Consider the following 13,344-nt stretch of genomic DNA (forward strand, 5'->3'; position numbering starts at 1 on the left):
GTTTAATATCTATATAATATCGGTGTAGATACACCATAGATAACTCTTAAGAAACTACGATGGTAGTGTGGGCAGGTACTCTGCAGTACCAGGGTACCTGCCCACCCGCCGATGATAGGCCAATAGCTTTGAAACGGTGCCGTCTGGGTGGTGGAACTCACTGAGAATAAGTAACAATAGTCTTCTCTTTTAGTGAAGCGTTACTTATTCGAGGTAGTGCAATACCATGGCAACTCGTTGGGAAGGAAGAGCACAATATGAGACAGAGCAAATGATGCCTCCCACACTGCCATCGTAGTTTCTTAAGAGTTATCTATGGTGTATCTAACAGACAAATGCATCTATTTGTCTATGGTGTATCTAACAGACAAATGCATTGTGTACAAAGTCCAGATACAATACACGTCCTTAAACGGCCTCTGGTAAAGATACATAAACATAAAGATACAACATATAAAAATACATAAAGGTACAACAAAGCGTTGATAGAGCGGCATCTCCAAGAGACTCACTCAGAGCATGACGAGGGCATGCATATCTGCAAAAGTGGAAGATCTGTAGGTTTTGTCCTTGCACAGCTTCTCAACATCTATGGATAACACATTAAATGTTTGGATGGAGTTAAGTGGAAACATGTCCAGGGAGGACATGCTACGCAGCTTAGATCTGTATGGGTGGGGTGCGTTGGTCTGGCATCTATTTCTATCTGACGGTCTGGTGATGATATCCCAGATATCAAGCGAGTTCAGTTTTCCATATAGAAGCTGAGAGAAGGTTCCTAGAGATGATGTGCTTCCAAGGAAGCATATTAAGATTGGTGACTAGAACAGATTTTGAGATTGTAGGTGTTAGACCTGCGATCTTATTCAGCCATTTCAAAATTCAGTGTTTGGTAAGATGAGGGTGCAGAGGACCATATAGTTGAGGCATATAAAGGAATTGGGATTATGCATCGAAGAATTTAACTGATGATAAGGTGCGGATTATGAAAGTTCGAAATCTCCTGTTTCACTGTCCATAAAGCTGCATATGTTTTCATTCGAATGGCATTAAAATAAGGCAAGAACGTACGGTCTTTGTCCCAAGGACGCCCTAATCCTTATGTTGGGTGACTTTTGTAATTGGGGAGTTCGCTATAATGATGTTCACATCGTTTATATTTTTCTTCTTGGTAATAGAGAATTGTGCGGTTTTCTCTTTGTTAATGGAGAGCCCAAATCGCATGATTTTCCAGTTCATGCAGCTGTCGGTTGGAACTCACACGGAGAGACTGGTGGCATTTTGTAACGATGAAGAACTTTAAATCATCAGCGTAAGTGTTAAAGTTAGCCTTTATGATGATTCAAAAGAACGTGAGGATGGGGAAGTTAAGCCCTTTTCGGCAAGTTCAGGATGGTTCGCGAATTTTTGTCAACGGTATGGCTTTCATAATGTGAAGATGTGCGAAGAAGCTGCATCAGCGGATAAAAATGCTGCAGCTGAGTTCCATGCAAAACTGAAGGCGATCATAGAGGAGTACATACCCAAACAGATATTCGACCTCGACGAAACAGGCTTATATTGAAAAAAAAAAAAAAAAAAAAAAAAATTGCCTGCTCGCACTTATATTTCCATTGTTGGACAGAGAACTTATGTGATCGAGACCCGCTAATATTAGCGGGTCTCGATCACATAAGATCTCTGTCCAACATGTCTGACTACTGTGGATACTGTCTCTGTGTTATGACGTGTGAAATCTAGTTCCTGGATTTTATCTATAATTTTGTGCCTTAACCATCCCCCCCTTAAGTGAAAATACTTCCCTCTGATGGAATTTAGTGTGGTGAGTTGAATGATACCTTTTGTTTGGCTGCCAGAGAAGGGGTTGCGCCAGGCTAAATGTTTCTTTCCAAAATGCTTGCTCTCAGAAATTACCGTTGTGTTTTATGTACAAGATGGATGCCACTTATCATATAACTACTTCACTGGCAGTTTTAAAAATTTTGTTGTGGTCAAATACACCTGACATAGGGTGTATTGGATCTTCTATTTATAGTATTCTTTGTCCGGACATTTTGGGGTTTCTGTAGGTGTTATTGGGACATTTTAAAAGTGTGTTTTGGCCTTCCTATTACTGAAAATTGATTTTGCATTTTTAAATTACTGTAATATTGATTTTTTGCTATGTCTTGTATTTTTATATGGCCATCTTGTCTTCCTCGGTTGGGGAACCAATGAGAAAATTCATTTTTATTTTTGGAGGGAAAAGTCTAGTTCTTTAGTGTTGGGGTTTCCTTTCTAACTGCAAGGGTCTCTACTTATTGAAATATATTGTTGGGTATTCTGGGTAAACATGGCAGCCTACAGTGGTGGCTGCCATTGATAAATTTCACGCTACGGAAAATATAACTTTCTGGGTTTGGGGTTATAGACGGCCATTTATTCTTTTATTTATGTACACTGGGTGCACAAAATTTAGGTCCATTTTTAAAAATCTTTGAAATTGAAGGATATAAATGTATATGTTACCTTTTAGATATGCCTTATGTATATTTGTTTCAGAATATTGGAGTTCCCACTTATTAGGGGTGTTTTATGCAATTTTGGGCTTTTTTGGGCTACTTCTTTCTTTTTGAGATATCTCAGCTTCTGAGGGGGGTACAGTAATAATCTTGGTTTCTTTAGTCTTAACTTTTCTTTCTCTTTCGGTTGATTGGGTTTTTGGCTCCCCCTAGCGGCAATTAAAGGAGATCGTTAATAACTCTCTTCTGGTGCCTCGAAACTTTTGGGTTGGCACTGTATCAGATACCTTACAGACATTTCTTCTTTCCCTGAAAGTTTCAGCCCATTCCACCCATAACTTACTGAGTTCTAAGGCTTGTTCAAAAACCAGTTTTTCATCCCGTAAAATTTTCCATTTTTAACCAAAATTTTCAAACGTCCATAACTTTTTTGCTATTTATCCGTTTAACCTCAAATTTGATATTTGGGCTATTCTCACCACCCTCTTTCTTTTGGCATCGGTGGCGTCACCTAGCGGCGCTTTTTAAAAACATTTCATTTTTTGCTGTTGTAAATTCCAATCAAATTAATAGCATATTATGGCTGACTCCTCACTTGTCGTGGATCTGGATGGGCTTGCTCCCTCTGATCTGTTTCAGGCCCTTTCCCAGGGGTCTGGAACTCCACAAAATAATTCTTTTGCTTCATTTGCCTTAACAGAACCTCCTTCTGCAGTCTGTGATGGGGAAACACTTCCTCTCTCGAACTCCGAGAATATGCTAAAACTGTTTAACTTCTACAAATCTCAGTGTAATTATTTATCACACCTACGGCGTAAGGTGGCCCCGGGGGATATTGCCCTGGTTTTTCAAGTCCTTGACAAACTTGAGGAGACTTTCAGTTTGGTCACTTCTCTATATGATAATTCTATGAAACATATAGACTTTCTTCGTTGTGGCCTTAAGTCTGCTGAGGTCAATTATTTCACCTTGCTTCAATTGAAAGACTCTTTGTCTGATCAGAATTCTCAGCTTAACTCTGATTTAGACTCTAAAGACGAAATACTGCTATCCAGGTTGGAGCAGATTGCCAGTTTGGAAACCTCAATTAAATCCTTCGCGGATGTTTCTGCGAAATTGGACCAGGTCTCTTTAGATCTTAAGGATCGTGACCAGTTGCTCCTGCAGAAGAATGCTCAGATTTCTAGTCTGGAGACTTCCTTAGCTTCTTCTGAGGCTTCTCTTGCCTCTTTGGAGAACGTCTCCAAAGAAAATCTTTCCTTAATGGATTTGATAGCTTCGAAAGACCTTCAATTGCTGGACCTTACTTCTCGACTCTCAGCACAGGATGACTTTTCCAGAAAAGTTGACCATGTTTTGGAAACTTTCAACTCTAAAGAGGCTCAAATTGATGCCCTAAAACAAAAATTAGACACTTTCTCTGAGCAGCTCACTGCTGTTGCTTCCAGAGTTCGTCAGCTTCCTGATGCTCCTTCTCCACCTGATCCTGTGTCTTCCCCTCCTACACCCATATCAGTCGTGACTCCAGGCGTAGTCCCTTCTGTTGTTTCGGAAAAGTTTACTATATTAATTAAACCAGATGCAAACTGTAGTCTTCTGTCTAGTGATGCAATTCGTGCCTCTGTTCAGGACGGGTTGAAGACCGATTTAAAACAAGTTAGGATAAAGTCAATACGACCTACACGAGATAAAGGAATCGTCGTGGAGACTGCCTCTGCTCAAGATTTAGCCTCTATAGTTCAGTGTCAAAAACTTCAAACTTTGCGGCTTAAAACTGAAGTCCCGAAACAACTTAAACCAACGCTTATTCTCTATGACATCCCTAACAATACTAGTCAGGACGATCTTCTGGATGAAATTTTCTCCAGAAACTTACATTCTTCTCCTTTTTCTTTCACGGACTTTTCAAATGAGTTTCGTTTGCGTTTCTCTATCAAGGCCAAAAATAAGGCCAACAAGCACTGGATCTTTGAGGTTTCTCCTCGACTTCGTGCGTTTTTCCTTGGACAGCATAATCGTGTGTATATTTATTGGTCTGCTCATACTATAAAGGACTTTGTCATTACAACTAGATGCCGTCGGTGCCTCCAGTACGGACATTCTGCTCGTCTGTGTAGACAGCAATTATCTCGTTGCGGCCACTGCGGCCAAGCTGGGCACGAGGCCTCCTCTTGTCGTTCTCAGGACTCATCTCCTAAGTGTTCGAATTGTCTGCTTAGGAAACTAAACTGTAATCACTCTTACAAGGACCCTTGCTGTCCTGTGTTTCAGGCGGCCTTTAATAATGTGAAATCTAGGACAGCTTATGTGTAGCTGTTCCTGTTTGGTTAAACTAATAGTTTATTATCTAACGTTATCTTGTATATTTGGGTAATTTTGTTATTGTTAATTTTGGTAGACTCGGTGTTTCCTTGCGGTGTGTGGTTGACAGCTCTGCCTCCCACGCACCGTTTGGATCTCGGGTCTGCACACAGTGTAAATATGTTGTTTTTGGATCTTAGTTTAGATCCAAATGTTTTATTTTTAGTAGTTTAACTTGCCAAAGATGTCTTTAGCGTAAACATAATTTTATTTTTCGTTGGTACTTGTTCGTAACACTAATTCTTTTATCATAATTCTTCTTTTATTTAGTTCATTACCTTTTGATTGCTTACTATCACCTTTATTGTATACTTTAGCTAAGTGTTACTTGTTTTTGTTTTCTTGTGTTTGCAGAGGGTGCTTCCTTGCGTTCAGTTGTATTTAATGGTTTCACTACGTCGCTTAACCTTTTCTTTTAATCCAAAAATTTGAAAACTTAGTTTAACAAACTTTATCTTGTATATTTAGGTAATTTCGTTATTGTTAATTTGGGTGGACTCGGTGTTTCCTTGCGGTGTGTGGGTTGACAGTTTTGCCTCCCACGCACTGTTTGGTTCTCGGGTCTGCTTACAGTGTAAATATGTTCTGTTTTCTGGATCTTAGATTAGATCCAAGTGTTTGGTTTTTAGTTGTTCAACTTGCCAAAGATGTATTATAGTGTAAACTTAATTTAATTTTCGATGGTACTTGTATGTAACACTAATTTCTTTTATCATAACTCTGTTTCTACCTAGCTCACTACTTTTGATTGCTTAATATTACCTACATTGTATAATTTAGCTAAGTGTTACCTGTTTTTGTTTTTATGTATTTGCTTAAGGGTGCTTCCTTGCATATACAGTTGTATATACTTGTTTCACTACGTTGCTTAACCTATTCTTTTATATCAAAATTCAAAAACTTAATATTTTTTCCCTAATAGTAGTCCCCGGGAATGACATTCAAATTCCCCTTACTTTTGCTATAGTAGTTCCTGGCTACCTCCTCGTGGTTAGGGACGGGAGCGGGGGATTGGAGCATATCTTCGCTCTCAATCCCCTGCTGCTAAAGCCAGGTGCCGGCATTCACAACAACATACCCCACACTTACACGACACTAGTTACAATTTAATGCCCCCTTTTATCCTGCTCTTACTTTTAGATCTGTCTTTTTTTTTTTCTTGCCGGCTTTTGGCGCTCTGCCTAATATACGACGGTGTATAGGGGAAACCCTGGTTCCCGTCAGTAACTTACCATAATACTTGAATACTTGTCCAACATGTCTGCCCCGGTACCATTTTGGTAGTTTGGGTGCACAGTGTTCTCTTTGTTTTGATCTAGCATTTATTATAGTGATCCAAATAAGAGACTTATTTTTCGTGCAGTGACTACTGCTAAGTGGTTGGCCTTGCTTCCACGCAGTCCACGGTGGGCGACCAGGGGACTCCTGGTCGGCTAAGTAGGCCCTGATCGACGGACTATTGTCGGTAAAAAGTAAATGGTGCAGTGCGGGACTCTAAGGAATCGAACATTGTGTTCCAAGAAAGCCCATAGCTTGTGTTTGTTACATAAACATTTTTAAAAGTACTGTTGCAACTTATCTGTATTCCTGGCTATGTCTGGTAAGGCAAAGCACGGTCCAAAGATTTTGGACGGTGAGGGGATGGAGTTGGCTACTCCTGGTACTTCTGGCTCTACGGACGGTAGAGCTGGGTTGGGTTCGACACAAGTGGTGCTTGAACGCTTGCCCAGTAACCTATAAGCTATGTTGGATAGTGACTCAACTATCGACTCGATGGATCACGAGTCTTCACAGAGAACTGCAGTAAAGCGTCTCAGACAGGATTCTGATGACGAAGGTGACCCACAAGAATACTTCCAAGATATGAAGATTGTGCGTCAGGCGCTCCATGATTACATGTTTAACGACTCAAATAAAGTAAATAGAGCGGATATGTATGCGATCCTCGGGATGTGGGATCAGCTAGAGGCCAAGGCGATGGAAGTATACGCCGAGAACAAGACGCTCAATGTTCTGCAGAAGAGTCAGTCCTCTGTAGCGTTGCGTCTGCGTCGTATGCCATACGGGCTCAGAAGGGTACAGAACAAAAGAAGGCGGAGGTTCACGCCGTTTTTATAAAGTCGGACTCAGACAGTCTGAAGTCCAGTGAAGCCGTTAAAGAAGTCGTTTTGCAGGCTGTTAAGCCAGTTCTCAAATCGGCGAATGTCCGTCGTATGAGAACTATCAGAGACAATGGAGTTGTGCTGGAGGTGGCCAGCAAGGAAGACGCTCAGAAGGTTCTGTCCTGCGCGACCATAAAGGCCAAGGGATTGAAGACTGAAGTCCCCAAGAAGCCTGGATACCGTCTCATCATCTACGATGTAGATGCTGCTGTCGAGAAAGAAGATTTCTTGTCGGAGTTGTATGATAGAAACTACAGTTCTCATGGGGTCAGCAGAGTACTATTCCAGAAGAACATTGTGATTCTGGAATAGTACTCTGCTGACCCAGAAGAACATTGTGATTAGGACTGTGGCAAAAGTTGCGAATAAGGACACCAATAACTGGATCATTGAGGTTCTCATCAAGTTGCGGAAAGTTCTGATCGATAGTGGCAGGGTGTTCTTGAAATGGTCGTCCTACAAGGTCCGAGATATATTCCTCACAGTGAAGTGCTTCAAGTGCCTAGCCTTTGGGCATCAAGCGAGGAATTGTAAATCCAATATTGTGTGTAGTCATTGCGCAAGGAGTGTCCGAAGCAGGCTGATAAACCTACCTGCGTGAACTGTAAGAAGCGTAGTAATGCTTCTGACCACTCTGTTCGCAGTAGACACTGTCCTATCTACAAGATTTATTTAGAGTAGATTAAGAGCAAGGTTGTTTATGGATGATGTCCATGACAACTTTTGCACCGGTCGTGTTTCACAGTTGGTTGGTGCTCTTGTTTGATTGCCCTGCTGTCGCAGTGGGAACCTGGGTGGAGTATGTGACTTTCTCCTTGCATGTGTTGTGTATAGTGAGATTTAAGGAGCTTTGTTGCCTTTGTGTACAGGTTAATATGATATGTTTTGTTCTTGGTGCTTCTAAGAACTGTAAATATTGGCAGTACCCAGGGTTGCAATACTTGTAATATAAGCTGGTATTTCCGCTTGCTAGCGGATGTTAGTTTTGTGTTGCAACTGCTTGTCGTTGCTTGAATAGTGTTGTATATATTATATATATATATATATTTATTTATATGTATAGTTTTGACTTCTAAACTGATAAGATTGTATTATGTATAATTTCTAAATTGATATTCTTAATTAGATTTTGAAAGCAATCAGATTCTATGTACATAGTGAAAAAATTGGTGTAAATTTAAGGGTAGTAGCGACCTGCCTCCACGGGGCTGGGGATGGTAAACTTCCCTGCTGCAGTGCGAGTCCTCTTGCAGCATGGAAGGCCAAATAGGTTGATGTAAATAGCTAAATTGCGTTGTTGAGCCTCTTGTTCGGGAAATGCTTCAATGAGTGTAAATATGATGATGATGTCCAACATGTCTAGTAAAGTTTCGAGACAACAGGATTGCCATAATGGTTTTTATATTTATATTTCCGCGATATACTGTATTTATAAGAGTGCGCCAGGCTTTAAGGCTGCGAAAGATGGGCTAACACTTCTGTTTGGTGTTAATATGGAGGGTCATAAACTGAAACCTGTATGCATTTACCCTATCAAAACCGTCGTGCCCTTAAAGGTTACGACAGGTCGTACATGCCTAAATGCGAGAGTTATTTTCATAGGCCTATTATCACATTTTTGGTGATTATTTACATTAAGCGTAAATATAAATTGCGCGAGCCGTTCTGGAACGTAACCCTCACGTAAATTAAGAAGCACTGTATGAGGTTTAACCTTAATGAAGTACAATAACCGTTCTTACTTAGCAGCTTTATAGTTCCTTAGAATGCAGCTTTTATTTGTCTTTAAATTTGCGAGATGTTTTCCTCCTATGAACTTTGTTATTTAAAGGCATAACTGCAAACACTTAGCTACTGCTATCCTCAGAGACTTTGTACTTACAAGAATTCATTGTCTCTTTATGGTGCATGCATTTAGATATCACTGTCTGAACGTTTTTCATTTCCTATCAGACTAATACTGTGAGGAGAAGGGGTGCGTGCACATCTATTATCAGAGCAGTCATACAGCAGATGGATCGAGGCATTCAGATTAGTGACTTTCAGCTAATTGATTGCTAATATGGCATCAGAGGATGCCATATTAGCAATCAATATGCTCGTGCTATTGCAGAAAAACCGCAATACCCTACACCACGGCAGTCCAATCTTTTTTTAGCTAAAGGCCAAAACAGATAAAATGGTGAATGTCGCAAGCCGCAAGATCTTACCATTAATTATGCATTTTTCGAAATATTGTTTAATTTTTGTTATCTACATTCGTATTTGCGGCGCTTTTTTCACATTTAATAATGAAATACGAAAATCTACCAATTATTACACAATACTAATAATATTCCTATTATATTGTTATAATAACATTGATAAATTCTGAGGAAGACACATAAAATATGAGAAAATAATCTAGAAAAATCGAATACTATTTTCAAAAATTGGATATTTCAAAAATATTTCGAAAAAAAAAACGGATATTTTCAAAAATAAGTGTGAAACTATATTTGGTAGCACACTCCGGGGACGAATAACCCTTGAAATCTGCCTGCAAAGGTATATCAACTAATCCTAGAGCCTTTTTTTTAAAAAAACACGAACTGTTATTCCCTACCAGATACAAAAATCAGCATGGACGGACTCTGCATTATTCAGAGATTTTTTTTTTTTTTTTTTGAATTTCATGAATTTGTAAATTCTGTAAAAAAACACTTCAAGAAAATTAACTTGCCTGCCTGAAAAGGCTGTTCTGTTCTGGATAACGCTCCCCATTCCAACTGCAAGAAAGTCGAAGAAGAGAAAATAAAGGCCATTATTAACCACCGCCGAATGTTACATCCTTCAAACAGGCTATGGATCGGGGGAGGGGGGGTTTAAAGAAGACATAGGGGGAATTTTTTAAGTTTAATTTTGGAAAACTTGAAGACACGAATCTTGTAAGATTCGTCTTAATGAATCAAAGACGTGTTTACAATGTAGTATTAGCATGGAACGAAATTCCAAATTCATTATTTATGAAATCTTTGAGAAAACTTTGGCCTTTGATAATGCTAAGGAAAGCCCTTAACTACAAGAAGGTTTGTTTGTTTGTTATTTGGTTTTTAGGAGCATTAGCAACTAAGGCCATATTGCTCCGGGATATGCGGTGGTCATTCCCTGACCTTTCCGCATCCTCCGTATTTGGTGGTGACGGGCTCGAACCCCGGTCTAATCAAGAAGCGTGTGCTACGCACTGCTGCTCCTACAAGAAGGTAACAAAGAGCAGAGCATATTAGGTAATTTCAGGTGATTTGAAGTTTCCATATATTTTCAGCAAGAAGACATACTTATGAATTCAGCAATGTTATCTAATAAATCCCTAACGATTTGTTGGAAAATGAAATTATGAACGATTAATAATCATACATAATGTGTTGGAAATAGCTTGATCTAAATATAAAGAGATGGAATCAAATCCAGGCTAAAAAATTTTCATGAAGCTTGCTGCCAAAAAAGGCCTACATTCACAGCTTTACGTTATATTGAACAGCCTGATTTAAGGGTCAACAATGTGATGTTCATAAAAAAAAGTGAAGGAACTATGCAGAAAAACGACTCATTTCATTATCTAAACATATGAAAATTACTGATTTCATGTAAATGAATATACATCTGTTTCAAGTGAAAATAAAATTCTTACCGTATGTCTCCGCTTTAATCCCGATTACATCGTCTAAGAAGGAATTTGCTGTAAATTCAAAATTTTAAGGATTACATCTTAACTTCTGAATCTAATGCAAGCAGCATTCCGTTCGAAATTAGGCCTCAGTTATTACACTTATGCGGCATTTAATGCAGTCACTTTATTAGGACCGTAGAGATTTCGGCTATATACAAAAATCTAGGCAAACATTGAGAAGTCACAGCGGATGATATGTGCAGGAAAGCGCTATAACGCTATGCGACCGCACTACAGAAATAAGTTCACCAGCAATAGAGAACGGATAAGATCGCGCAGACTCCCAAAGAGGATTGATTATTAGTATGCGTTTATCAAGTGTTACAGCAGAGAATTGTTGTTGTTGTTGGGTTTGTTGGTGCATCAGCAACAATGGCTATAACGCACATATCTCTGGCTAGTATATTCAGACAAGGTGATATTTATCAATCGATTTTAGAAAAACAAAAACGTCATCCACATCCTAACGATCTCCTAGAACATTCTGTCGTGTTAATTGATTGCAATTTTAGAAATGTGAAGAGAACGCAGTTTTTCGTTCTCTTAGATATAGTGGGAATTCTATGACGATATGCTTTACAGTGAGTGGGCATGAATAGCTACAGTTTCTTCTTTTCTATTTCCTCTTAGACTGAACTGCCACTGTTTGAGCTCTCTCTTTATTTCAAAAAGTTTATTATTTGTTTCTTTTTCCCATGTTTCCACTGTTCTTTAGAAGTCTGTTGTATAATGGATTTATAGTCAACATATGGTGTCCTGAAATTGGGTGAGATCGGATTTCAAGCACTTTTAGCAGCTAAATCTGCCTGTTCATTTCCTGGGATTCCAGAGGCTACAGCAGAGAGAATGGCTACACTTCTCGGGTGTTTAAAGTCTAGTGACATTTAATCTTCAAGGAATGGAAAAATACCTGATACTCGGAAAACGTTCCTGAACAGACAACTGCTACCGAAACTGTAAGATGGCAGAGGGTGGGAGGTGCTCGACGTCTGTAGCGCATTAGTGAGTGTAATTATCGCCAAACGAGGAAATAATTAACTTCTGCATTAATGGGGAAACATCACAAGGCATCAGTATCCACAACATGAAAAGAAATTTACAAAGAATGCACTATGGAAGTGGGAGACCTTCACGGGAGCCACTGATGTCGGACACCATCGGAAAACACGGCTGCGTTGGTGTCAGGAATGCAAAGGATAGAAGTAGGGTGGAAGACAGATCAAGTGGTCCGATGAGTCCCGACATTTCAGCATCGATGGAACGGTATGGAGACAATCACACGAGGCACTTGAACCATCTTGTTGTGCACCGACAGCACAGGCTGCTGGAGAAGTTCTAAATGGTTTGGGGCATGTTTCCGATATGTGGTATCACATATCGGAAACGATATGTGGTATCTTCAGATATGTGGTATGTTCAGTGATATCTTCCGATATGTGGTATCTTCAGTCGTATCAGGGGGCCCTTGGGACCCCTGATACCACTGAAGGGCTTCGTTTAAGCTGGTGCAAATATGATAATCGATGCGGGTAAAATACACCTAAAAATTTTGCATGTTCACCCCAATGGATAGGAGTACTTTCAATATAACAAGGCAACTAGGAATCTCCCTAAATGTATGAAAAAGTGATCACCAGAACGCAAAGAGGAACTTAAACATCTGCCCTGGCCAGATGAATCCTCGGATCTTAATGCTATTAAGCATTTGTGAGATGAATTGGAAAGGCGTAAAAACAATGTTCTGCCCGCTTCGCTGCTGGGATTGAGGACAACTCTCTTATAGGAATGGTACAAAACTACTCGTTTTAATTTCGACACCTTGTTGACTCCCATGCCACGCCATGTCAGAGCAGCAATTCGGGCCAATGGAGGTCCGGCACGTTACCAGCTCATGATCCTAACAAACTGGCCAAGCATCATATTTATATGAAGATATAATACAATTTATGACATAATTTCTGTTTTCTCAATAGAAAACAATTAGCAATTTATCTAACTGCTACTTTTTATCGCGATATTAAGATGTTCATTCTTAATATGAATTTATTAAGAATGAATGATCATGTTAATAGAGTGAGTAATCGTGTTAATAGAATTTACGTGCTTTAACAAGATAAAAAGAAGGCTTTAGCATTATTTTCACTTAAATTTTCTGTAGGAAATAACAAAACAGAAAGGAATTTTTAAAATGCTCTCTTGTTTCAGTTCATTAATGAAGACGTCATCCATAGTTACAATAGATACTGCTGATCTGTGTCCTGTTCTAAATGGCCTGACTCAAAGGCAAGTGAAAATTTGTGCAAGAAATGTGGAAGTAATGGATAGCGTTCGCTTTGGAGCAGAAAAAGCAGTTTTGGAGTGTCAGTGGCAGTTTCAATACCAACGATGGAACTGCACCGTAGCTAATGGCAAACGGCTTTTTGGTAGAACAGTGATCGATGGTAAGTGGCTCATTCTTTTAATGAAAGAATTCCTCGTAAAGTTTCCTTACACAAATTTTAAAACGGCGTATAGCTGATAGCCTGATACCAATTTGGTCTTTTAAAAATTAACGCCTGAAAATCACAAATATTTTTTTCATTTGGATTTGGTTATTTTTGCAAACTTTCCC

At 39.4% G+C, this 13,344-nt stretch overlaps 1 protein-coding gene across 1 annotated transcript in view; it reads left to right on the top strand.

The window, feature by feature from the left end:
- Positions 1-7,075: 7,075 nt before the first annotated feature.
- LOC150088176 (protein Wnt-4-like) overlaps positions 7,076-13,344 on the top strand; it is a 128,362-nt gene continuing 122,093 nt past the window's right edge. The window contains exons 1-3 of the mRNA XM_090370058.1: positions 7,076-7,263; positions 12,707-12,806; positions 12,892-13,174. Coding sequence (XP_090226184.1) covers positions 7,076-7,263; positions 12,707-12,806; positions 12,892-13,174 — 571 coding nt within the window. The remainder of the gene's footprint in view (positions 7,264-12,706; positions 12,807-12,891; positions 13,175-13,344) is intronic.

Source organism: Mastigoproctus giganteus, chromosome 3 (assembly GCF_048544385.1).
Source record: "Mastigoproctus giganteus isolate SK-2022 chromosome 3, ASM4854438v1, whole genome shotgun sequence".
Taxonomy (NCBI): Eukaryota; Metazoa; Arthropoda; class Arachnida; order Uropygi; family Thelyphonidae; genus Mastigoproctus; species Mastigoproctus giganteus.